The 23292-nt window shown below is 42.1% G+C and overlaps 3 protein-coding genes and 1 long non-coding RNA gene across 14 annotated transcripts in view; 1 reads left to right on the top strand and 3 right to left on the bottom strand.

The window, feature by feature from the left end:
• setd5 (SET domain containing 5) overlaps positions 1 to 4319 on the bottom strand; it is a 32968-nt gene extending 28649 nt beyond the window's left edge. For 3 of the 7 annotated variants that reach the window (XM_038696221.1, XM_038696223.1, XM_038696222.1), the window contains exon 1: positions 3870 to 4318. The gene's annotated coding sequence lies outside the window, so the exon portion shown is untranslated. Of the gene's footprint in view, positions 1 to 3869 lie in introns of all 7 variants that reach the window. The other 4 variants (XM_038696218.1, XM_038696219.1, XM_038696220.1 and 1 more) reach the window with 2 other exon arrangements.
• Positions 4320 to 6249: 1930 nt separating this feature from the next.
• si:dkey-19e4.5 (UBA_like_SF and PTH2 domain-containing protein) lies at positions 6250 to 11972 on the bottom strand. 5 transcript variants are annotated; one of them, XM_038696230.1, is made up of 7 exons: positions 11950 to 11972; positions 10385 to 10498; positions 9568 to 9639; positions 9384 to 9458; positions 8925 to 9022; positions 7848 to 7962; positions 6250 to 7664 (listed from the first exon to the last, which is right to left on the bottom strand). In XM_038696230.1, the coding sequence occupies exons 2-7, from the start codon at positions 10490 to 10492 to the stop codon at positions 7578 to 7580; spliced, it is 555 nt and encodes a 184-aa protein (XP_038552158.1). In that variant the 5' UTR covers positions 10493 to 10498; positions 11950 to 11972; the 3' UTR covers positions 6250 to 7577. The 5 variants fall into 5 exon arrangements, with proteins under 5 accessions (XP_038552158.1, XP_038552155.1, XP_038552157.1 ...); XM_038696227.1 differs by lacking the exon at positions 11950 to 11972 and adding an exon at positions 11794 to 11938; XM_038696229.1 differs by lacking the exon at positions 11950 to 11972 and adding an exon at positions 11757 to 11907.
• Positions 11973 to 14596: 2624 nt separating this feature from the next.
• plxnb1b (plexin b1b) overlaps positions 14597 to 23292 on the bottom strand; it is a 103579-nt gene continuing 94883 nt past the window's right edge. Inside the window, exons 25-39 of the mRNA XM_038696217.1 lie at positions 22512 to 22612; positions 21974 to 22191; positions 21715 to 21893; positions 21556 to 21622; positions 20387 to 20533; positions 20087 to 20252; positions 19559 to 19662; positions 19370 to 19454; positions 18944 to 19110; positions 17965 to 18125; positions 17627 to 17774; positions 17222 to 17286; positions 16972 to 17047; positions 16804 to 16878; positions 14597 to 15192 (exon numbers count right to left, since the gene is read on the bottom strand). Of these exons, the coding sequence (XP_038552145.1) occupies positions 15088 to 15192; positions 16804 to 16878; positions 16972 to 17047; positions 17222 to 17286; positions 17627 to 17774; positions 17965 to 18125; positions 18944 to 19110; positions 19370 to 19454; positions 19559 to 19662; positions 20087 to 20252; positions 20387 to 20533; positions 21556 to 21622; positions 21715 to 21893; positions 21974 to 22191; positions 22512 to 22612 (1864 nt within the window). The 3' untranslated portion in view covers positions 14597 to 15087. The remainder of the gene's footprint in view (positions 15193 to 16803; positions 16879 to 16971; positions 17048 to 17221; positions 17287 to 17626; positions 17775 to 17964; positions 18126 to 18943; positions 19111 to 19369; positions 19455 to 19558; positions 19663 to 20086; positions 20253 to 20386; positions 20534 to 21555; positions 21623 to 21714; positions 21894 to 21973; positions 22192 to 22511; positions 22613 to 23292) is intronic.
• Positions 15628 to 21948, top strand: LOC119885899. Its single transcript, XR_005441397.1, has 3 exons — positions 15628 to 15755; positions 17932 to 18175; positions 21723 to 21948. It is a non-coding gene; the product is annotated as an uncharacterized LOC119885899 (long non-coding RNA).

Raw genomic sequence — 23292 nt, 5'->3', positions numbered from 1 at the left:
AAGCTCCAGAGCTCCTGCACCAATAGGAATGCAACAATGAGGCAGGCGTCAGAGCAGCTTGTTTTTAACCCCGTTGTGCAAGACGACAAACCACACAACACACACAGCACAGCAGCTGCAGAGGGGAAGCTACAGTGACAGGACAGTGGATAGACTTGTGCTATATCTGTCCCTGGAATTAAAAAGGAAAGGTAGAAGGAACCTCAAGTTAGTCTCTCATACAACTGAAGAAATCAGAAAAACAATCTAAATGATATATTTATTTAAATCATCAATACTTTTCATATTCCAAGAAATTAAAGACATTCATATTTATAGGTGTGACAAAACAACTTAATTTTTTTATAAAAGACTCAGGAATTAACTTGTCTACAAGTAACAAGACAAGCACCATTTGATACATGCAAATAAAAATTGAATAAAACTACAATTCAGAGACAAAATGCACACAGCTGCCTCTCACTTATGTGAATTTAATCGTTCTGCTTTCATACAGATGTAGAGCCACAACACTGGCTTGGTTGACTTGGTCACATTAGACACAACGCATGTGAAACCTTATTAACATATCAATAGCTACACCTGCCCTGCATGTAATGATAGAGTGTCATCAGCATGCAAATGGAAAGCTAAAAGGACAGGGTTTCCCCCCCCATTCCTATTCCTCACAGCAACACCTCCTGCTCCAGCTCTTCTCCAACTGTCTGCACCAAGACAGAATCCTGTCTTGTTCTTTTGGAGGTGCGCCCACATCCTGCTTCGCTCCCCCTTGTAAGAGCACACACACAAACCTGGGTTTACATTCTGTACAGTGCACGATCCAGGCTTATCAGAGCACAGCACTCACCTATTCTAATCATGTTTTCAAGGACATGTCACCAAATGGTTACGTTTATGGTTTGTAACCACTATGTGAACGTGGAAGAGACAGACATTATTTCCATAGTAAACAGAAAACGGGGCCAGGCTAACCTTGAATGTCTGCACATTCCTCACATCTCCAAACGTTTCAGAGGCCCATATTGGGAAAGAAGGGTCCTACATCCTGCAGACAGATCCACACATACATGCACAGTGCTGCTCTTGAAGGCAGCCCTCTTTCACCAATTGTTGTAACTTAACACCCTTAACACATGTACCTCACTCTAAAACATAATCTGAAGCTCTTTCAGAGGCCTGGAAACCAACATGGCGGGTAAGTTCACGACAGACCAGCAACAAGCAGCCATGCAGTACATTCTTAGCTTTCCCAGGGTGGCAGGTTGAGTTAAGAAGGCATGCCAGGGTCAGGGGGACTGCTGGATGGGCTCATGTTTCCAATGGTTGTTAGAGGCCAGGTTTGTGAGCTGCAACCCACACAATCTATTAAAAGATGTGAAACATATTCAGAGAATGTCAGTCGCAACCAATGAAAACAAGGCTCAGCACACTGCAATCTGGCTTCCAACGGGCATTAAGATGAATCCAAATACTTGGCAGTGGCTGAACTGCCTCACCCCCCCCCCCCCCCCCCCCCGCAGGACACAGTGTAATCTTTGTAAAGCAAGGTCTACAACAACTCAGGAAAAATAACACTGTCACTTGAAGCCACACATACATTTTCCAATCTCAAATCAATTTCTTGTGTCAATTTTTAACTACTTCTGATTGGAATACACTTGATTAGCGCACATACCCAGCACCAAATATGATTGTGACACCAGACTTTGTTCTCTAGTGACATTCCAGCATTCAATATAATCCTGTCAAGACTGAGTAGAAAGGGCAATATGGCTTAAGTATGACACATAATCACACAAATATCTACTGCTGGGAAGGTAGTCACACATCCGCTGACACATTAATTGACCCAACCATGCACAATAGAGCAAAATAGCGTCTTCTTTCTCTGTGCTGCTGAGCCCACTGCTCCTGACAGGGACGCAGCATAGCAGCCTACGTGGTGCAGCTGAGCTACTCAGGCGACGGTTAGGGCAGCCATTTGTGCTCAGAAAACGCGGGGTCCTACTAAATTATAAACCTCACAAAACGTGTGAGGGGAAGTCGCTATTTAATCACTCAGTCACTTCACAGTAACATTTATCAACTGTGACTGTTGCTAGCTCACAGTTCTGTGTGTTTCATTATACTTAAAAATTCATCAATCGTCATCAGCTACACTGTGAAAATGACAAAGCACAGCTTAATCTTGAGACCAGGTTTTAATCCCTGAAATCAGCTCAACAGAGGTGCAGCATTTCGTTTACTACATTCCGGCCCAACAATACTACTCGCACTTAACTCTTCAGTTGAAATTAAGAAAAAAAATGGAGGCTAAAAAAGGAAACAAGAGCTCCCCTCTAAAATACCACCCATTTCTCTTAACCGCCACCGAGGCAGGGGGTTGGTAGGTGGGGGAGGTGAAGAACAGCAAGTCATTGATGTTACCCAACTGATCGGATTTTCTGATTGCTAGATCCCACATGCAGGAAAAAAAAGAACAAATAATGTTAATCGAGCTTTTAGCTTGAGTCACACGCCTCAGCGAAGTTAGGAATGTTGCCAAAGACAAATACATTAACATGATGAAGCCAAACACCACCATGACGGAGACACCATATTTGTCATAAAACTACACGTATTAGTCCAGAAAACAACAACAACAACAATAATGAGTTCAGTTTACAAATACGTATTCAGGTGTAAACATAACTAAATACTATAGTGTGGGTGCGCTGTAAAGTATCGCTTCTGAATAAGGACACAATCAACTGGAAAACATCCAAAAAGTTAACGTTAGCCAAAATGCTAGTATAGCATTTGTTAACGTTAACCAACATAGCAGCTGGTTGCTTAGCTAACAGGAGTCGTCAATAATGATCAAATAATGCAAGTTGTGTCATGGCTGACTAAAAAAAAATTCGATAGTTTCTTGATCGCGGAACAAAATGTAAACACACTGCTGTCAAACGAACAATGCAACAAATTGTTTCGGTTCTACCAAAACAACTTTGCATATTACCTTACGCGGCCTGATTCTGAACTTCCTAGCCCAATAGATGGGGTGCAGGTCTATTCTACTCTCAGTTTCACCTACTAACAACAATGCAACAAACAGGAATAAAGTACATATAACAGCTGCTGCTGTTTTTTAGACTGTGTAACCTTAGGGTATGTTTAGCCTATGAGGAAACACATATTGAAACTTGGTCAACAAACCGTGTTATTATGGTAACTGTTATTACCATATTATTTGTTGTTTCAAAACGACACCCATTTGTAGCTTAATGGGCTTGGGGCAAAACACAATTCCTCTAATTGGTAATGTAAGTTAACGCTACAACGAAGTGTGACTGGTTTATCCATGGTATGAGAACTGAGAAAAAACAGAACCGATGGCACCCTTAATGGACTAACTGTTAACACGTTATCCTTACACGAGTCAAACTCCTGAAAACTTGCTGAATGTTGTTGAGAGATTTGGGGACATGGTTGCTTGAAATGTGTTATAACATTGGCTATTGTGTAAGTAGTAATGGAGTGGATATCCAGACTAACAAGCTAGCTATCAAAATAACACGAGGAGCTGATCAAAAAGCCACGGAAGATCAGCCCAGACAGCCAACAGCAGCCCTGCAGGGCAGACCATCGATATAGGGAGCATTTTAGCCACTTGAAAGTGGAAAGATAAGCGAAGGCAACCAACTTGTTCTAATAAACTTAACTGGACGTTAAGTAGTTAGCTAGCTAACTTGGTTAGCTTCATAGCTGTGTTTGGTTGACTGAAAACATGGCCAGTAACGTTACGTGTCTGTTATATTTCACGTTATGTTACTGCCCCCATTTGTAGATGGTGATATTAACAATTAACACAAACGTAAAGCACTCACCTAAAGAGACATTCCAAACTTGTACAAGCGAGGCAAATTCATGTACAGTAGAAAGTCCTCAGAGTATCCCAACATCAAATCCAACCAGACCAGTAGGCCTGTGGGCCGGCCTCGGAGTCTCCTGTATCCTTTGCCCTTAAAAGTAGCTCCCTCTCCAGGGGTAGGAAACAAACTTCTTAGTGTCTCCCACGCATAGGCGGAAAGTTAAATTCCCTGTCCTGTTCAGGTGCACTGCATCCATTGAGTGTCTATTATAGATCCCCGTTGGATAAATCCATTTATTTTAGTGTATTGTATATTTACAGTCGCTATTTATAATGGGGTATATGCTGCTGTATGTGATACAGGGCTCTGATTCTGTCTCGGATCCTTACATTCGCAGAGGCGCCCATCCCCCTCCTCACCGGCATCGACCGCGGGTCCCAGCGAAACTGACACACAACCACGCCACGGGGTTTCCCTGGCGACCGTGCAGGGGCTCTCTCCTTGGGCGGCCCTTGCTGCGTTATCCCGCCTCTCGCCAGTGATTCGACAGCGGTGGGTCCGTCATGTTACACACGCGATATAGACGTAGTCTTTGGCAAATTTCAGCGTCAGTTATTTTTTTTTCCGCCAACTGCGTAGAACGGGGCGGGCACTGCTTTGAGGAGGGGTGCGAAATTTCATTTCCATTAATATGTGTGTCCTGGTGGCGCACAAGGAGGAGAGCGAGAGAGAGTGTCGGGACTCCGGAGAAAATTTGACACCCAGCAGAGGATCCGCACCTTCAGAGTTTCGGGAAATGCTCGTTATTAAATTCAAATGCCATGGAATTAATTTTAATTCGTTAGTGGGATTAATGTTTTTTAATTTGAGGGTTACATCTATCTAACGTGGAAGGAGCTTTCATACCAATACATAGTGGCAAGCGTTAGCTACACGGGGTCTCTGGGGCCCAGTTCCAGGGACACCAAAGGCAGGGTTAGCCCACTGGGTCAGCCCCACCTACCGGTATGTCAGTTGAATGGAGTACGAGGTGTTGCTCTCGTAGCATATGGTAAGGGGCTGGCCAGGGAAATTGACCAGTGCTCCTGGGTTGCATCTACTTATTACTGGTCCCTCCTACTTTTGTTCCCGCTTCTGAAATCAGTCTCTTCCCACACTTGGCAGACAGAAAAAGTAACCGACACAACGAAATTAAGCATACCTGCAGCGCCTCAATAAAACACACCATTCCTGGGAGTTGTACCGAGCGTGTAACATTTGCTGTGATGTTAGCATGATATACTTGTTGAATAGTGTAAAGTTGTTGCCCTACCACACACACTGGATTTACAAATAAAGCGTCAAACGGGAGACGTTTTTAACAGATACAAGTAAATAAAGAATATTTTTGATTTGATATTTATGAACAGTCACAATGACGCGATTGGTTTCTTGTCATGTCATGAGACGTGGAGGACGGTTTTGATTGGCTGCGGTGATACATGCCAACGTCATTTGTTGCAGAGGTCTGACGAACGACGAAAATAGCCAGCAGAATAATACAATTGTTACATTGCGGCTGTGGGATTTCCTTAATAAAACGGATAAAGCTCCGGGTTTCGTAAAGCATGATTAATTCATGTAATTATAGTTGGCATTCAAAGTACACGAGAGGTTTGCGTGTTGCGTACATAGATAAAGTGAAGGTATATGCCGAAAAAAGCAGTGATGCATAAGAATAATGGAGACTCCCACTTCCATTGCCACTTATTTCCGATTAGTTGCACAACTGTAGGCTATTCCTCGACATTAAAATAAAACATACAGTGTTGACAGTATTAGAACAGTAGTACATTATGGATGTGTCAATATTGAATCAGTACAAGCAGATATAGTTCCCTATTCGAATTCACTGTAAACTATCTTTTTAATAGTCGGTGGATTATATAAAACACCTACGCCCCAAAGCAACGCATAACGCTAAGTGAATCTATGTTTGACGTCATTTATTTTACCAGTATCTAATCTATCTATCACTTTTGTCAAAACAGTGTCACCTATCCGCTTTCCCGTGTTTTTCCTGCGTTATCTAATCTGGTTCCTGCCCTTAATAATCGCGACCGCCAGGATCATTTCCGAGAGCACGTCATGAGAGGTTAAAGATTGACGGACAGTTTACAAGTTTCCCAGATGGCCTGCCTTGGTAGGCCGTGGCCATTTTTAACAATACCGCCATTGTTACTGCGGTGAAAAAGCAATGTCATATGGCCAGTCCAAACCGCGCACTGCAACATGGCTGTGTTCAACCCTCCCCCACACTGCTTTCACTGCCACAGCTCCAGCAAATCTCTTTCATATGCATAGTCACATATGTTCCAGTCTGCAAGGTAAAAACACGATTCAGGCTGCTTGTTACTTAATTTGGAGGCATTTTAATTGTCTCCGTAGTCTGAAGCACTCACGCAAACGACACACAGGAGGTATCAAAGTGTGGACATGTTACTGAAATTGACATAACTTTGGGATTCCAATGGTATTTTCAAATACACATTTCATATTGCATGCATGACACTGCCATTTTTACAGAATTTCTGTTACAAATAAAACCTTTGACATGAAGCTAAGAGATCTGGGAGTGGCAGTTTCTGCCCACAAACAGGTCTTATTAAGAACATAGACACACAATAGCTCATACATCATTCTTTGTGTATTAAGATTATTAGTGTACAAGACTATTCACAAAGTCCATAACAACTGTCATACACACATCATCAGCGTTCGCTCAAGCTGTAAGTTGATCAACTTAACAATTGTAAACTATCCACGGCAGGCAATCCGAGTGCATAAAGTTAGGCCCAGCACAGGCCTTTACTACATGACATATTGGCTCCACAGAACGTCTCGCCCATCATCAAATTCTACCGATAAATCCAAAAATTGTTATTTAGAATATTTTTACCTTTTGCATAAAGAAAAAAAAAACAATACAACAAAGTCCAGTAACTGTGCATACTGTTAAGGATGGCACACCACAGATTATACAGTATAACAGGCGTATGTATACAAAATATAGCCATTTATCAATAATAAGTAATGTTATTGAGACTACAGGATAGGGATCTTTGGGAGAATAGTTGCATACAGACACAAAATCATTTAAACGTCAAAAATGAGTTCACATAATATCAGTTAATAAGTTGCCCTTCACTCAGGAGTAGTGAATCCAACAGGGAAATACTACATCAGCTATGGGTATAATTATAATTACATTATTTATTAAGCTACAGTACACGGCCCCTTGAATAAGCATAACTACAATACTGGTCAACCACCAAAAATACGTAATTTAACTTTGCCATATCTGATACTGGACAACAAACTAGATGTGTTTGCAAATGTTTTAAGATTCTAATAAGACTCTTCTAAATAGGGGGCCTGTTTAAAAAAGAAAAGGTCACCAGAAAAAGACTGAATTCGTCTTGTCCCCCTATGAACAACTGGTCTCTCTCTCCTCCTGCTCTCAATGGCCGACTATGCGGCTCAGACAAAGAATGAAAGGGAAACAAATGGCTGAGAGTGTTTGTTTTCTGGTGTTGGGACATGTCTGGTCTCTCCTGGTCTTTTTTAAAGGTTGTTACACTCTTGCATGCCAAGACTCTCCCTGTTGCTGGGAAATGCTGCCCTCTGCTGGTTGCACTGTGGCATTGCAGAGCCATGCCTCCCCCCACTGTGGGTTAGAGCCCCTCAGAGCAGCTTCAGACTCCCAGTGACGTTGTTCACCATCTCCTCCTCACCCATGATGGCCAGAACAGTGCGGGACCCAGCCTCCACCTGCCAAAGACAAGAGGGGTTGGTTTAGTGTTAACATTCTGACAAAATGTACTTTCTTACCAAATATATTCTATATAAAATAAATAAATATTAATAATGTGATAATATCCAGAGAATGACTATGTGCACCTCTAAAAGACATTCACACACAAGCTAACTTTGAAAACGTTTTTTTTCCTTTACCTGGGTAAGCCCTGCATCCTGGACCAGGTAAGTGGGCAGGCTGAGGCTCATGGCCAGAGCCTGCAGCTCCAATAGATGAGCCACGTTGGTGCCCTGGACCACCACCTTCTTGGCTCTGTATCAACATAATGCACATTTTTTTTTTTTTTTATCATTAATGTTCATTAGAATTGACTTAATTATTCTGCAATTTCTGCAGGCAACAATGTTAGCAATGAAACACCTGACTGCTGAACAATTCTACAAAGCGAACAAAGCCCAGAACAATGCCAGGAAAAGCGGAACAATTACTGGGATAGAGAAAAGCAAAAGTAGCACAGCTATCCTGACACAGTTGAAAGATGGAGAAAAAAAAAATTAAGTCAAGAGACTCTGAATTCAGATCAAATCAGGTGCTGCAGCGAAAATCAAGTCCTTCCCTTCATTTAAGAGGGGGTAGTCAGTTTAGGCAGCGTTGGTGGGAGCTGCAGAGGATGTTGAAAAAAGAAATAAAAAAACACGGAAACCTACAGCAGAAAAGTCCCAGGTTCCCCCAGCTGATAGGATGTTTGCTTTTGGATGGTTTTTTTTTGTTTGTTTTTTTTAAACAGAAAGTGTATGAAACCTATGGAAACCTATGACCAGTATAGCCATACATTCTGCCATTGTGCATGCTATCGTAGCATTTAGGGTCTCACAGCAGAGTATTGAGTCGTGCTGACCCTAACCCTGATCCCCTAATCCTAACCACAATTTACAGTATGCACAACGAGCTAGCTAATTTAAATCTGTTTAAATATAATTTACATGCGTACAGGTCAAAAGGACGTAATTTTTTTTTAAAAAGATTACTAATGTTAATAATCATTTTTACAGTACTAAATTCTAAAGTTCACTCCTTATAACTCTAATGCTTAGCTTTAATTATTTTATGTTAAATGTACGTGACTAAGAATAACTTAAAAGAAAGAAATTAGATGACCTTCCACATATTCTGTGTAAACCTGTAGTCATTTTAAGGCTTTGCCAATGAACTGACACCATAACAAATGCATGACTTTTCAGTGCATCTCTACTAACATACTGTACAGGCCTTACCCACTGTGGTCCCACTTCCAGGCCATCTCCCTCCAGCTGTTCTTCTCCTGTAGAGCTTGGTACAAACCCACAGCAGCATGGCCAACCTGGGCAGCCACCTGCACAAACACAAGTTCACACCCACACAGGAAACTGTCAAAGTTTTCGTATTAATAACGGTCTCTATGTGCAATTCTTTTCTATTTGAATGCAAACTCCTGAAACGACTGTTCCAGTGCAACTGATCTGAACATCAAGTACAGAACCTGGCAGGTGATCCATACAAATCCAGACTAATAACAACACAGAGACAGGAATGACTAAATATAGGCGTAAGAGCTTATAAGTTGTTTGTTCAGTCAGTGGAGCAACAAACTATGACTAAGCTATTGTTAAACATTAGGACAACACTATCTTTATGATGGATCATGTATTTGAGCACAGCACATACCCGACAGTCATTGACAGCACTAGACTTACCTTTCCAACACCCATAGCAAGGTCCATGTTCACCACTAACACCATCTTGAAGATTAGGTCATCGTCTCCCTCCTCCTGAGGGTCAGAGCAGACAAAGACACACTGAGACTTGGCTTTAGACAAACTCCACGAGGTCTAATGTACCAAGGTGTACCTGTGGGGACTAAGGCTATCTTATGGGCACCTCATTCTCCAGCTTGTTGAAGTAGTACATGGCCGCCTCCTCGGCAGACACATTCCGGGTGTGCAGAAGTGCCTGAAGTGGTGAGAAACAATAAAAAAGGTAACAGTAGCTGTCAAAGCACAAACTACATTTATTCAATTTGTTTTAAAGTTGGTTCTCTCACACTTACTATTACTGAAACTATAATTATTGCGTACTCAACTATCCATCATTTTGAGCTGTTTGGTATAACTGCAATAAATCAAATAAGTCCTTGTTATCAAGGTCTTTATCACAATGCCAGGTCAAGAGTCACAAAGTCAACCATAGTCATCTTTCTTGTTTTAGCTGAGGTTCTAGTTCTGTAGTGTAAGTCAATCCTGGTAGAAACTGTCCATGTGTCCTATTTCTGGAGATCATTTCAATATTTTACAGTGAGCAGAGTATGCAATTAAAATTTAAAAAAAAGCTGTCATGTAATACATTTTCAATTCAATTTTATTTATATAGTGCCAATAGATGCATATCCATGCTTCTATTCTTTCAGACACTATATACATTTACATTTACTCATAGCGACTTACAATTGCTATACATATCAGAGGTTGCCTGCCTCTGGAGCAACTAGGGGTTAAGTATCTTGCTCAGGGACCCAATGGTGGATGGTGAATGGTGGATGTCTCACAGTGGGAACTGAACCCAGGTCTCCCACACACCAAAGGCAAGCATCTTGTCTATGCACCACCACCACCCCACTGTGCCAGTATAACATTGCCATTCATAATTATCAATGGATGTTGATATAAATGTAGCCTAAACTTTGACACAAGCACCCCACCTGTTTGGCTGCTTCCTCTGGGATGTCCAGCTCTCTGAGCTGCTGCAGAAACACAGGATTGACATCCTGAGAGCCTGAGTCTGGGCCTGACTGCTCTGATGGCTCCATTCTTGACTGCAATAGGGAACACAGCGATATTGAACACCCTGCACAGCACAATCCCACAGGCAAAATGATACCATTGTCAACTGAATTTACCACATTAAGACTAAAATGACAAATCAATGACTGTGTGCAGTTTAAACACGTCCATCTTTATCCATTAGGCTCTTGTAAAAGAGATCTGAATGTTCTGCACGACTCTGAATAAGGGCTGAACGATATGCAACGGTATTTAGAGAGATAGTGAGATTGCGATTTTCATGGGAATGGTAATTTTAGGATTTAATTTTCACTGAAAGAATATGTGATATATGTTGATGTGATTTTTGCTGCAGTCTATACCATAATAGCATGTTCCCTTACGTCTGGAGAAAATGGTTTGTATGCCTGCACCACACCTTTGTGACACATTTTACCTTTACAAAAAAAAAGGTAGAGATGCTATTTTGCTATTACAGTTGGCCATGCGATAACCATATTTAGAGTAAGTTCAGCACTGCTCTGAATGCATGCATGCATCATATATGGATGGGCGGATGGCTTATTAGCACAAACATGACAAGCTAACAAAATAAACGGGGGCCTGTAGCCCTTAAATACACAAGTTAAAGCTGGATATAGAACTGTATCTCTACTGGTAAACTGACACATTGCGTTTAAACCTACTGTTAGATGGATAGGAACATTTCGTAAAATGTCGTCCGTTAACGTTACTTGTCCAAGCAAGGCCGTATTAAAAATTGAATGAAGTAACGTTACGATTTGACGTTCTCTTCATTTGCGAAAAGGAAATATAACGTTAAATATAACGCTGCCCTGACAGACAGACAGAACGTGTAACAAAACAAAGCAGAAGTTAGCTGTCGGAAGACAACGTTCACATAGCTAACGTTAGTTCTGCGCAGTTGACAGTTGTTAGCACACCAACTACGTTTAACGCCATTCAAATTAGCATCGAAAACAATGCAGCTAATGCTAGTTAAGTTACGCTTAATTTTCGCTTAGACTTGTGGTTAAGCCAATACAGCAAGACTACTAACCACAAATTGCACTAAGACGCTGAACGCTAATGTTTTCTTGTTAGTTAAGGCAACCTTTCTGGCTCCACAGATGTTGCTACAAAGGTAGCTAGCGTTAGCATTAGCCGCTAAGTTACCACTCACTGGACAAGCTTCAGTTCAGCCTGTAGTTACCTATTTTGCGCAGCTAGATCGACAGCAGGAACAACGACGGCGACTTCCCCGCGGTTTCTACCAGCCTTAATATTCACCTGCGACGGAACAATTTGTGTTTGAATGTGGAATTACATTCAGTGGGATTCCCGACAGTACTGTCTTCACCGTTACTCCATTTTGCACCCTTGTGTTTGTTGGCATAGGATTCTGCCCTGCCTCGGTGTGCTGTTACAGATTTCCTGGTGATATTAGAATTATGTGATATGCGCATGGACAAAGCACACGTACCCTTCTTACTCCTTTTCTTCCACGTGAGGACGAATGCCGGCTATTGTATTTTTATAACCTCATTATCACATATGCATGCCATTTAGTTATTCATTTACTTGAAGCTTTGTTTATTGCTTTTTAAATAAAGAAAGAACTCACACGGCGCCCCCCCAAAGTAAACACATAGATAGAATTAATGAACGACATTGAATAAAAAGTAGGCCTACAGCAAGTAAGAATTATTCTATTTGTTGACTTAAAACCACAGGTTTTAACCACAATGTACTCGACCTTTTTATCTCGTTTTATCCTGTTGCAGCTGACGTGTGTAAAGGTCAGTAGGTTAAGATACAGTTAATATATTGATCACGGTAACCTCGGCCTCATGAAGGCAAATAGCACCAGATAAATGGCCCCAGGTCCCTTACACTCACTGACATCCTGTCCATTATTACAGTTGGGACCACAGCTGTCACTTACCTATGAACACCTGGAGGGATTCAATATGAATGTCGTTTTTTTTGGAAGAAAGAAAACCCATCATTTTAAGAATACTTTATTACATCACCATCTGTGAGAAGTTACACCTTCTCTTATTAAACAGGTTAAATCACTACAGTTACATTTTAAATCAGTATGCACAATGGTGTTAACACACAAAATAAGAAACATCCTTAAAAGCGCTCCTTGCAGAGCCTGCTCTACATTGCCAAATGTATACAGCCTAACACAGTTATAGTCTTTTCTCAGTTGGCTTGTCCTTATCATCATTAAGCTTTAACCCCCAGCAGAAGTGACAGTGTATGACAGAACAAACCATCTGTTCGTATGAATCTTTAGTTGCTTGTGTGTGTTAAGCAATGTAGTGATAAACCTATGCGCTACATTCTGAGCCTGGATCTGGGAATAACACACTTCAGGCTCAAATGACACACATCAACACTCTTCAAGGGGGACATGGACAGAAATGAGACAGATCAGAAAAACTAATCCTTTTCACTGTCATCTTTTTTTGGTCGTTGACGACTAGGGCTGGGTATCAAACCACATTACTTTTAAATCGTGGACTAGACTGTGTATATAGCACTGACTTGAGTAGTGAGAAACTGTTAAACAGTAATTGAGTTTGGTCAGATTCTCAGTCTTCTTTTAGTGACACTGAAATGTATATATTCTGCAAAGTAAGGTATTGAACAACTTCAATATTTTGGTATTGAAACTATGACATACTAAAACTGCTGGTATTGGTGTTGTGTCAAAATCCGTTTCCCTGTCTATTTGGGTTTCTCCTTGCACTCAACTGAACCCAACCAGTTATGTCTGCAATGCCTGACCATAACCTCAACATTAACCTAAACTGAGCCCGAAGCACAAAGGGCGGTGCCGAGAGAGACACCATTTAAAGGAAACAGACTTTGACACCAGACCGTCATCAACAAATGTCCAACCATAGCCAGCCCCTCTAGCACCAGAAAGCCATCTCAGTCTTTGTCATTTAAATAAGGAAAAATAAAATCAGCAAACATTAGCTCATGTATATAAGGTCTCTGTGCTCCAACCAAAAGCAGTGTGACAAGATCAACTATAGCTACTGAGCCAGTAGTAGTATAATCAATACATAACCTGTATCAACTTAACAAAACAAAAATGCCATATAGACCTTCAGCAAATGAAGCAGTGTCACCCTGTGTTCAATACAAGAACTGTATACCATGATGTCAATACCAAAATATATCAACACGTACCTTTAACTCAGCTTGAAGTGGAACAAGGTGAACCATGATTTAATACGTTTGTTCAAAACCTAAAAGGAATGTTTAAAAAATGTACACAATGGAAATATGACTGACTTGCAAAATAAAACACGGCGGCGCACACAAAGATTCCACTTAATTAATACGAGTTACTTTATGGAAGGATTTTTTTTTTCCTCTAACATCTTTCCAGTGACTATGGACACATCCAACAGTAAGAAACAAAAATGAACGGTCAGGGTTTAGGTACCTTAAAATGCCCCAATGAGCAGGTTCTGATTTCCAATCTCACTTAAAAGGAAAGAAAATAATAACTAGAAATGTCTGAAATGTGTGTGTGTGTGTGTGTGTGTGTGTGTGTACTACTGCAAATGTATGTCCAGCAGGTGTTTCTGTATATGTGCATGAGGGCAGATGTGTGCTGTGCTGCTGTACTGGTAGTTATAGCTGGTTGAAATGTACCTAGTAGTGTCAACATCATCACGAAAAAACAGAGTATTTGATGCAGCACAGTAGGCTGAGGTAGAGTGGCAGTTACTTATTAAACTCTCAGCAATTGGCTTTAAGTAAATGGGGGTTATAAACAATGTTGTGACCAAGGCTTCTTTCTTAAACATCTCCATTTCAGAGAAGAAAATCTTGAAGCTGATTTCACTATTTTCTGAATATACATTCAGACTTAAACATCTAAATTATGCTTGATGATGATGAACAATTACTTCATTACTTTGTACTAGAAACCAGAAATGCGAAAATACAAAATACAGCCAGGGCAATATGGATAACGGTGCGCGCGCGCACACACACGCACGCACACACACACACACACAGGCATGTGACTTTTGACCGTACAGCAGCGACAAGCACACAAGGCATAAGAGGTACCGCTTCATAAAATTCACTACAGAAGGGAAACTGACATAAAATCCTTCTTTAATAATTTTTCAGATCAGATCAGCTGACTATGGAGCAGCTGGTTTCCTTTGCACGAGAGCTGCTGTGTAAGATGGAAAAGTTTGAGAGTTAAAACACTCAGTTCTTCCTCCAAATGTCTCTTCAGAAAGTCAATGGAGGGACAGCAGGCCCGACTAGTCTTTTACACATCCCCTCTTTCTTTTTTGTTCTGTGTCCACGTGTTGTCCTGCTACTACAGAGAGCTCAGCGTCTGACCGATGTCTCCTTAGCCAACAACAAAACAGGACAGAAGGTGCTGGAATGTGAACTGAAAGCTCACGGCTCCTCGACTCCAACCCTTCCTCCTGAAAGGAAGGTTGGTACTGTCTTCTTATTTGTCTGTCTCTTGCTCTCCTGCTTTTCGACTCAACCCGCAGGGTGCAAGTCTCTTAATTCACTTTCACGCTCCTAACCTACTCTGCCAAGGCTCTGGTAGGTGTTTCCTCTGTCACAAGTCGGTGACTTTATTCTCCACGGCAGCTGCGATCTGCTGCAATCTGTAGCCCAGTTGCATCTTCTGGGCCGTGGTGTCCTCCTCCAGTGCCGTAATGATCTGATGAGAAGAAGATGGCACAGAGATTGAGGGAGAGAGACAAAAATAAGATTCATCACTCCTGTAAGCAGAAATGTACCAAAAGACTCAACACATAAAAAAAGGAGCAGTTGTATTTCCTCTAAAAGATTATAGTTCTTAGACCCGTTACACCCAGACTGTTCTGACCTCAATTGTTCTGACTGATGGAAGAGAGAGACAGGACAGATGGAGAGCTCAAAAAGCAAAGTACGTATCTACATTTCAGAAATTCTGGAAGGAAGAATTTAGGTCGGACTTTCTGCATGCACACTCCCGAGCCTCTTGTCTACTGATTCTGAACTCTACACACAGTGACAACACCACAGATAATGAAATGGAGTCTGCCAACACAAACTCCACTGAAGGACAAAAAACAGCAAACAAGTTTTATGTGCTGAAGCCCATCAGACCAAATCAGAATCAGATCGGCGTCTGGTGAAAACACTGTCCACATCTGGAAGGCGTTTAAGTCATGGAGAGACCTCCGCTTTTTTTTTTTGGATATAAAAACTGACAGAGTTGGCTTTCATCCTGTTGGACAGGTAAACTAACATTACTGCAAAACATGTGAAACACATTGTGATTTTGTGCTTTAGCTGGCTCAAGTTACTCTAACGCGACCCACATTTCTATCCTGTGTACCACCAGTATCATGTCAAAGCAAATGTGTAGCGATTTGTTTATACTATATACCTATAGTGACGCGCGGCAGCCAGCTAGATTATCACGGATCGGGTGTTCAATTTAGATTTATTGTCATTTTGTTTTGCGGGAGCACACGCCCCATCCACACTACTCCGTTTGTGTTTAAAAACAGAGTTTTAAAACGAATACGATCTCCGTCCACACCAGCGTTTTAGCTGCGTCAGAATTGATCTTAGTCTACATTAAAACGACTGAAAACACACATCTAGTGGCCGTTCATGTACACTGGGCATGTGTGTGCCGGTGTAAACATGAAGAGGATGGTCTATTCCATAGATACAGAAGAGTTGGTAAAAGAGTAAAGAAATAGGCTAGAGACAAAGAAGTGGCTGTGGTGGCAGAAAACAGACCGTAAGTCATCGTAAAGTAAACACGGCGACATACACAGTACGAGTGTAGGCTGTAAGTGTTATCTGCAAGGTACAAAATATTTTAATAAAAAGCTCTATCAGCAGCATCCTGTTTCTGCTTTGCATGACTTCTAAGACCCAATCAGAGAGCCGAGGGTGAGCATCTGCGTCATCCTTTGCGTCATCCTTTCTATAGTCCTCCGTTTTTGTCCGTCTGCGCTAAAACGCTACCCGGAGTTTTAAAAAGAAAAACGGGGTCACCAGCGTTTTCAAACCTCTCCGTTTTAGGTCTCCATTTTCGCCGTTTTAGGCTGGACCGTAGGTGCAAACGTAGCAAAAGGTCTCCGTTTTAAAACGAAAGCGCAGTAGGGTGGAGGGGGCCTCAGCTGCAATCAGAAACTTCACCGCTAGAGGCCTCTGAAAACTACACACGGCCCCCCTTAATATTGTGATGCATTTTTTGAACTCTAGTATGCACATTATCAAAAATTTGTTGTGCCCCGATATCCTGCGACAGCTCTACTGTTAAACACACCTGGTCATAGTATTTGTTGATGTACTTGTACAGCTCATGCAGTGCGACCAGGTAATTCAGCTCTCCAGAGTAGTTCTGAAACACAAAGCATTCAGATCAGATGTCAGCCTTTGTTTCTTTACACTGTATTTCTCTCCACTGTGGGCTCTGAGGTGTGGCAGCACTCACCCTGGACAGTTCAGCCAGAGCAGAGTTCATCTCCTGGTCACTGGCTGAGATGGTCTGCCTGATGTCAGCATAGTACCTGCAAGAAGGGCATTTACGGTCAACTTCTCATGCAGGACTGAGATTACAAACTGCTTTCATGAGCTTGGAGAACGCACATTTTAGACTATAACATGCAGATAAGAAACAAAGAAAAGTGACCTCTAACCAAACAGCAAACATTGCATCATATTGTCCGGAGAGGTGAACCCACCTTTCTACCATCTGTTTGTAGCGGGGGATGTCTCTGGCATACAGCAGCTTGTTGATGGGAGAGTCCTGCTCAAAAAGAAAAGAGGGAATGAGAAGAGAGAAGGAGGAGCAGGAGGCGGCTTCATCTCCATTTGGGACTGAAAAGCCACCAACTGCAACCGACTGATCCATCATCTACAGCCTTAACTTTTCCTCCTTTTTAAACATCTTTGTCTTCCGGTATTAGTATATCTGACAGGGCATTTCATTCAGTCTAAATTATGACTTCAGACCAACAGGTGGTACATAATCTTTGTGACAGTGGAACCACATAAAAAACTATTTCACATAAAAGCATACGTATATAATGGAAATATGTAAGTTCTAGCGTGCAAGCTTCTACTTGCTCCCTCCCGTCCAGCCTCACCCTTCCCAGCTTGTGCTCAGCGATGGTGCAGGAGTCCATGAAGGTCTGGGCGATGACAGAGAGCACAGCGTCCACGTGGTCCGACGCCTGGACGTCAAAGATAAACTGAGGGTTCTTCACAATGTTGATCCAAAAACGCAGAGGCAGGCTGGAGAAATAGAGGAAACAATAGAATTATATATTGTTTTGTTTCAAGATCCAGCTTGAGTCACTCTTTCAAGTGGTTGAATTCTTTATTCATTAAATCCAATTGTCCAAGAAGTTTTTTGGACAAAATCATTTTAACCCCTCATGTGCCCGCACAGTGTCACCTTCATCTCTTCATGCGAGTACTGTACCTGTTGGTCTTCCAAATGTGGATGGTCTCTGGGTCAGAGATGCCGTGTTGTCCTGCCTGGTCGTCCAGCAGGTCAAAAAAGTATTTGACAGCCAGCGGGACAGGACGACTGGTGCTGAGGATCACGGTGAACAGATCGTCTACAAACTTCTGCAACGTCCCCTGAAGAACATGGCGGAGGAGGGCGAGAGTCAATATGATTTAGTGCGGAGGTATGCTTGTTACAACGCAGTAATACACACATTATAGGAAAGGAGGAGTATGTCAACGTGTTAACTGTAGACACCTCTCTCTGTATAAAATGAAGTGAAAAGGAGAACAAACTGGTGTCAGCAGTTTTTCTAAATTGATTGCAAACACTGACAATTAAACAATCTGGGAAAGAGATCTCAATTTAGCTGATCATTGGTGGACTGCCAGAATCTCCTCAGTTGTTCTTATTAGGAGACAGGTCTCTCCCGCCACCAGTTAAAGTGCTGCTAGAAAGCAGTCTGTATTTCTGCAGAAATGGGACCTAAAATGTGATCAGATCTTCACTCAAGTCCTACAAGTTCACAAGGAGAGCCAGTTTATACCACAAAAAATAATCCCTTATCTTTGGTGGAGGACTTTTGGCCCATTCCTCTTACAAAACCACATCAGCTCAGTGATGTTGGTGGGCTTCCTTAACATATTGGATTTAGGCTTTTCTTGTTCCCTTTGCTTTTTTACCTGTTCCTCATTTTATTTAGTGTAGTGTAGTTTGTTTCTCTATTGAAAAACTTAATAACAAAATTGAATTACAAAAAAATAAGATTTTGTTGTTAATAATAATAATGACCTATTAATGTTGTTAAAACAAATTAGGCAACCATACATTTTCAGAAATGTACTATATTACAAATATCAGGATTATTTCATCATTATAATTGCAAATTGAAACAAATTTACCAGCTGTTGGTATGGACAGCTGTATGGAAACCTAATGTGTGTGCGTGTACCTTCATGGACAGCAGGCGGGTCAGGTAGATCTCAGGGATGGCCTTGGCCCTCTCTCTCTCCCTCAGGCTGCCTCTGCGGTGTTTGGGCAGCTCAGGCTCTTCACTAGCTTTCACTAGATGCCACAGCCTCACTCCGCCTTCATCTGCATCCTCCAGCATTGGAGTCTCTGCATAAGTCAATGTTTTAAAAGCTTTATTTAATATCGTTCACTGACCAGTGGTGTTCAGTTAATAATGAAAATAATCGTTAGTTGCAGCCCTACGACAGACATGTTTCTGTTGCAGTCGTACACATAGAAAGGGTTTAGTCAGGATTCTGTTGGGAGTGTAGTAGAAGCAAAGGTGATTTTAAGGTGGCAGCTTGATTACCACGAGGAGAAACTGATTATTCATATTTGCAATAATACTGTTCTCATGTTAACTCACTCTCTCCTGCCACGTAGTCATGGTTGTCATGGTGAATGTTTTTGGTGTGGCGAGGAACCAGTGCTACTGTTGCACCGTCTGGGACCTGATGAACAACATATACAGTTAGCATGATTAGACTTCTTACTTTCAGAAATTAAAACATATTCTTTGAAAAGGAAGCATGTTAGTGAAGCCTGAAACTTCGACCTTGTAGTGCTGCAGTGTGTTGAGGCGTTTCCAGTTGCCTTGAACCACAGACGTCAAGTCCTCGTCCGACAGGATGAGATGACCGGCAACACCAGACCGCCACTCTGAACAAGACACAACAGCCAGACAGTCAGCCCACTGTGTTTAAAGTGTGTGCGCACACACACGCTTATCGCTGCCAGAACATAACAGAGTGAGATACTTAGAAAATGTAATATATTTACAGTGGAATATGTGTATGTACACTTCCAGGTGCTTTCCAGTATGTATTCCAGCTGGAGGAGCTTTGGTTAGTTACGGGTCTTACATCAGATTTTGTCATCTGAACGCACTGATAACTTGGGTTAAAGACTGACCAAGTAATGAACTTTTCTTGCTGTAGGGGGCACCACAGCTCAGCTAATGGAACTGAATTCACCTCACAAGTGTGTCGATTCAGAATGTCATAGCCATAGCTAAAATGCTACAATGGCTTTAATCTGTATATAAATCTGCGTTAGATGTGATGGGGTGTATATGGGTTCTCACCAAGGTCCAATGACTCGCCGTGGGGTCGGTGGGAGAAGGAGGTGCCCTTGTACACCTGATCCAGGAGCTTCTCTTTCACCTGTGTAATGGTGTCACAGTCCAGCACTTTGGAGGGCAGTGGCTGGCTCTCGTTCACTCCTCCACCCTGCACCAAAACATTTAGAGTCTGCAGAAGTAGGAAAAAGGAGGGATGAGAGAATGAAAGAGGGTTTAAAAAAAACACAACTTCCTAACTGCCATGGTGGCTGTGTAGGATTCTTTGCAAATGATCATTTTCTTTAAAGTCAGACTTCTCCCTACCAGGGTCTTGTACTCCACGTCCTCTCGCAACAGGCGGTTGTCATTGAGTGTGTACTTGGCCTTGCCGGTCACAGCGTCCACTGGTCCTTTATCTACCTGGTGCTTTATGGCCCTGAAAAGCATGTAAAGAGACTCCCCCGCTGAGTCCTGCACAAACACACACATACACACAGAAGTCAGTTAGTACTGACCTGACACACACTGCAGGAGAGCGCGAAGGGCTCAAATGGCACATTGTTATGCTAACATGCTAATGTGTCATAAAGTGCTTTTTGAGAGTCAAGGGACTGATGTATTATCAGTTTTTATTGGTCATGTATTTTGCTGCAAATATTATGTTGAGTAATGACTCATCTATTAAATTTGACAAGATCTAAGAAGGTTATGGGGTTTTTTTTCTTACTTGACTCCTACTAATACACTATTCAGTCTATTTAACAGTGTTTTAACTCTTTTCATAGCCCTTTGGTTCTAATAATATTGACTGCATTTTAAATAACATTAAAGGACCAGTTTAGTTGGTTTCTTGTAGTAAAGGGAAACAATTATTCAATTTATTACAAAGAGTTTGATGCCAAGATCAATACCACTCATATCTGTACGTTAAATATGAAGCTACAGCCAGCAGTCAGTTTCTTAGTTTAGAATAAGGACTGGAAACAGCTAGCCTGTCCAAGGGTGACAAAATTCAACCATCAGCATCTCTAAAGCTCACTAATTAACACATTATATCTCATTGGTTTAATCAAAAACCGAGGTGTAGAAATGTCATGCTGTGGTTTTGTGGAAGGTTATGTGCTCCAGGAGGTCACTGCTCCCAGCCATGCCGCTCTACAAGAAAGCGAATAAGCACATTTCCCCACACACACCAATTTATATGTAGAGTGGAAAGAGAAGTGGGTGGATGTTGGCTGTGGAAGGACTTTGGCTTTTTTGTCGCTTTCTTTTTGATTTTTTTCTTACACTGTCAGTCAATCAGTTTTGTCTGAATGGTGTGAAATCTGATTAAAAGATGGGTCATAAAGATAGTTTACACTATATGGGTTTTTCTCATGTCTCAGAGATCAAATTGGCAACCTTCTATTCACGAACACAGATCAAACTCTGTAAAATGTTACAACATTTCATTGTAGCAGCAATATAAAATCATGTCTTATGTGTTGGCTGACCCTGAGGAAAGCGTAGAGGCAGATGGACATCCAGTTGGTCAGCAGCTTCTCCACCACTGTTTCTGTTCTGCAGAGAAAAAACACACAGGGTTTGACTCGCATCTTAAAAACACCTTGTACCTATAACAACGTGCTCACCGCCCTTCTTCTTCTTCTTACCGTCGCAGCATCAGCTTTGGGTTCTTGGCCACATACTGCTCCACCAGGTCGTTGAGGAGAGTTTTGAGGATGTCAGTGAAATACTCCAGTTTGCCATGCAGCGCCACCGTCAGCAGGGAGGCCACGTAGGCCCTGTCCCTGGGAGAGAAAGTCCGCTGGCTCTCAAGAGTGTGAATGAACTGAGAAGAAGAGCAGCAAATTATCCCTCTGATCAAACTGCTGGTGTTGTCTTAACGCCTCATTATACTGACAATACTACCTTGGTGAGGAAGAGTTTACTGTTGAGCAGGTTGGACAATTGCACCAAGCCCTGCTCCACTGTCTGCCGCCGACACTCCTGAACGTCCAGGTCCCGTCTCAGCGGAGATTCCCGGTGGCCGGGGAAGAATATGCGCTCAGCGTACATCCGATAGTCAAGGAAAGGGATGCCAGAGCCCACCAGGTCACTGGACATGTCCATCATCTCTGTCATCAGGTCTGAAGTGGGGTAAGGGAGGGGGCATGAAAGATCAGGAGGTGTTGCTACAAGCTCTTTTGTCTTCAGCTTCTACTATATATTATATTCAAAATGCATGCTGGGAATGCTGTGTTGGAAGACTAAAAGTAAACTCCTCTGAAGCAGCCATGTGGGATGGAACATTTCATCCAGGACGTGTGATGTAATTGTATAATTTCATAAGGTGTGAAAACAAAGTGGATCTGTTGGCCACCATAAAATAAACTTTCTTGTTCCTATCCTCTCCCAACATCCTTCCTCTCTTTCCTGCTCTCTCGCTTACCCTTTTTTACACTCTTACCTGTGAACTCTTTCTTGCAGCGGTCTCTCACGCTGGTCTCCAGGTTCTCCAGTTGGATCTGGACCTTCTTGTAGTCTCTCAGAGCCTGCTTACTCTTTCTCCTGACAGGCACCAGCAAAGACGGGAACAGACGGTCAAGCAGGGATAGAGGAGAAAGGAGAAGTAAAACCAGTTTCACACTGGATTAGTGAAAATCCAGTGAAACTGTGAAAAGGGTGACTCAAGCCATTTGCCCCAACAAACCCCCAGCAGTAAGGATCAGGGTTAATCGTGGGGTCGTGCTGGGTCAGAAAATGGAAACACACTGTCTGATTTGGAAACACCCAAAGGTGATCCTGTTCCTATACTTCTCAATGTTCTTGACTTTACATGATCAAGTCACCATGTTCTTCCTCCCCAGTCTAATAATGATGGTTCTAAGTGTGAAAATAGGAGACAGTTGCACCTTCCCCCGTCCCTGTTCTACATCAATTTTATGTGGATTTATAAATATTTGCAATGGACATCTGAGCAAATATCCTAGGAAAGTGTCACACTGAATCTAAACATACGTGTGTTATATCTGTGTTTTCAGATTTGAGCTATAAAGTACTTTAAAAGCCTCCATGAGCTGTGTGTCACAGTCACTGCTGACCGTGTTTTTAGGCGGGCCAAATCAGTGGTCAAACTACAACAACTGACTCGCCTTTGATTTTAGAACAAGCTGTTCGTCTCACCTCATGCAGTAGCTTCGCCTCACAACTCTCCCTCTGGCCCCCTAATGCTTCTTCTTCACATCCTA

The sequence above is a fragment of the Micropterus salmoides genome, unplaced genomic scaffold (assembly GCF_014851395.1).
Source record: "Micropterus salmoides isolate LMB-PRFRI ecotype aquatic unplaced genomic scaffold, ASM1485139v1 Ms_hic_scaffold_4, whole genome shotgun sequence".
In the NCBI taxonomy this organism is placed as follows: Eukaryota; Metazoa; Chordata; class Actinopteri; order Centrarchiformes; family Centrarchidae; genus Micropterus; species Micropterus salmoides.
The sequence above is the reverse complement of the archived record's forward strand: the minus strand, read 5'-3'. Positions and strand labels throughout refer to the sequence as shown.

Coding starts and splice junctions, on each gene's coding strand:
- si:dkey-19e4.5 (XM_038696227.1), bottom strand. CDS start 11,862: ATGCCAACAAACACAAGGGTGCAAAATGGAGTAACGGTGAAGACAGTA. Junction 10,499..11,793: donor TGTCGGGAATCCCACTGAAT/GTAATTCCACAT, acceptor TCCCTATTGCAG/TCAAGAATGGAGCCATCAGA. Junction 7,963..8,924: donor TGGAAGTGGGACCACAGTGG/GTAAGGCCTGTA, acceptor ATGTTGATACAG/AGCCAAGAAGGTGGTGGTCC.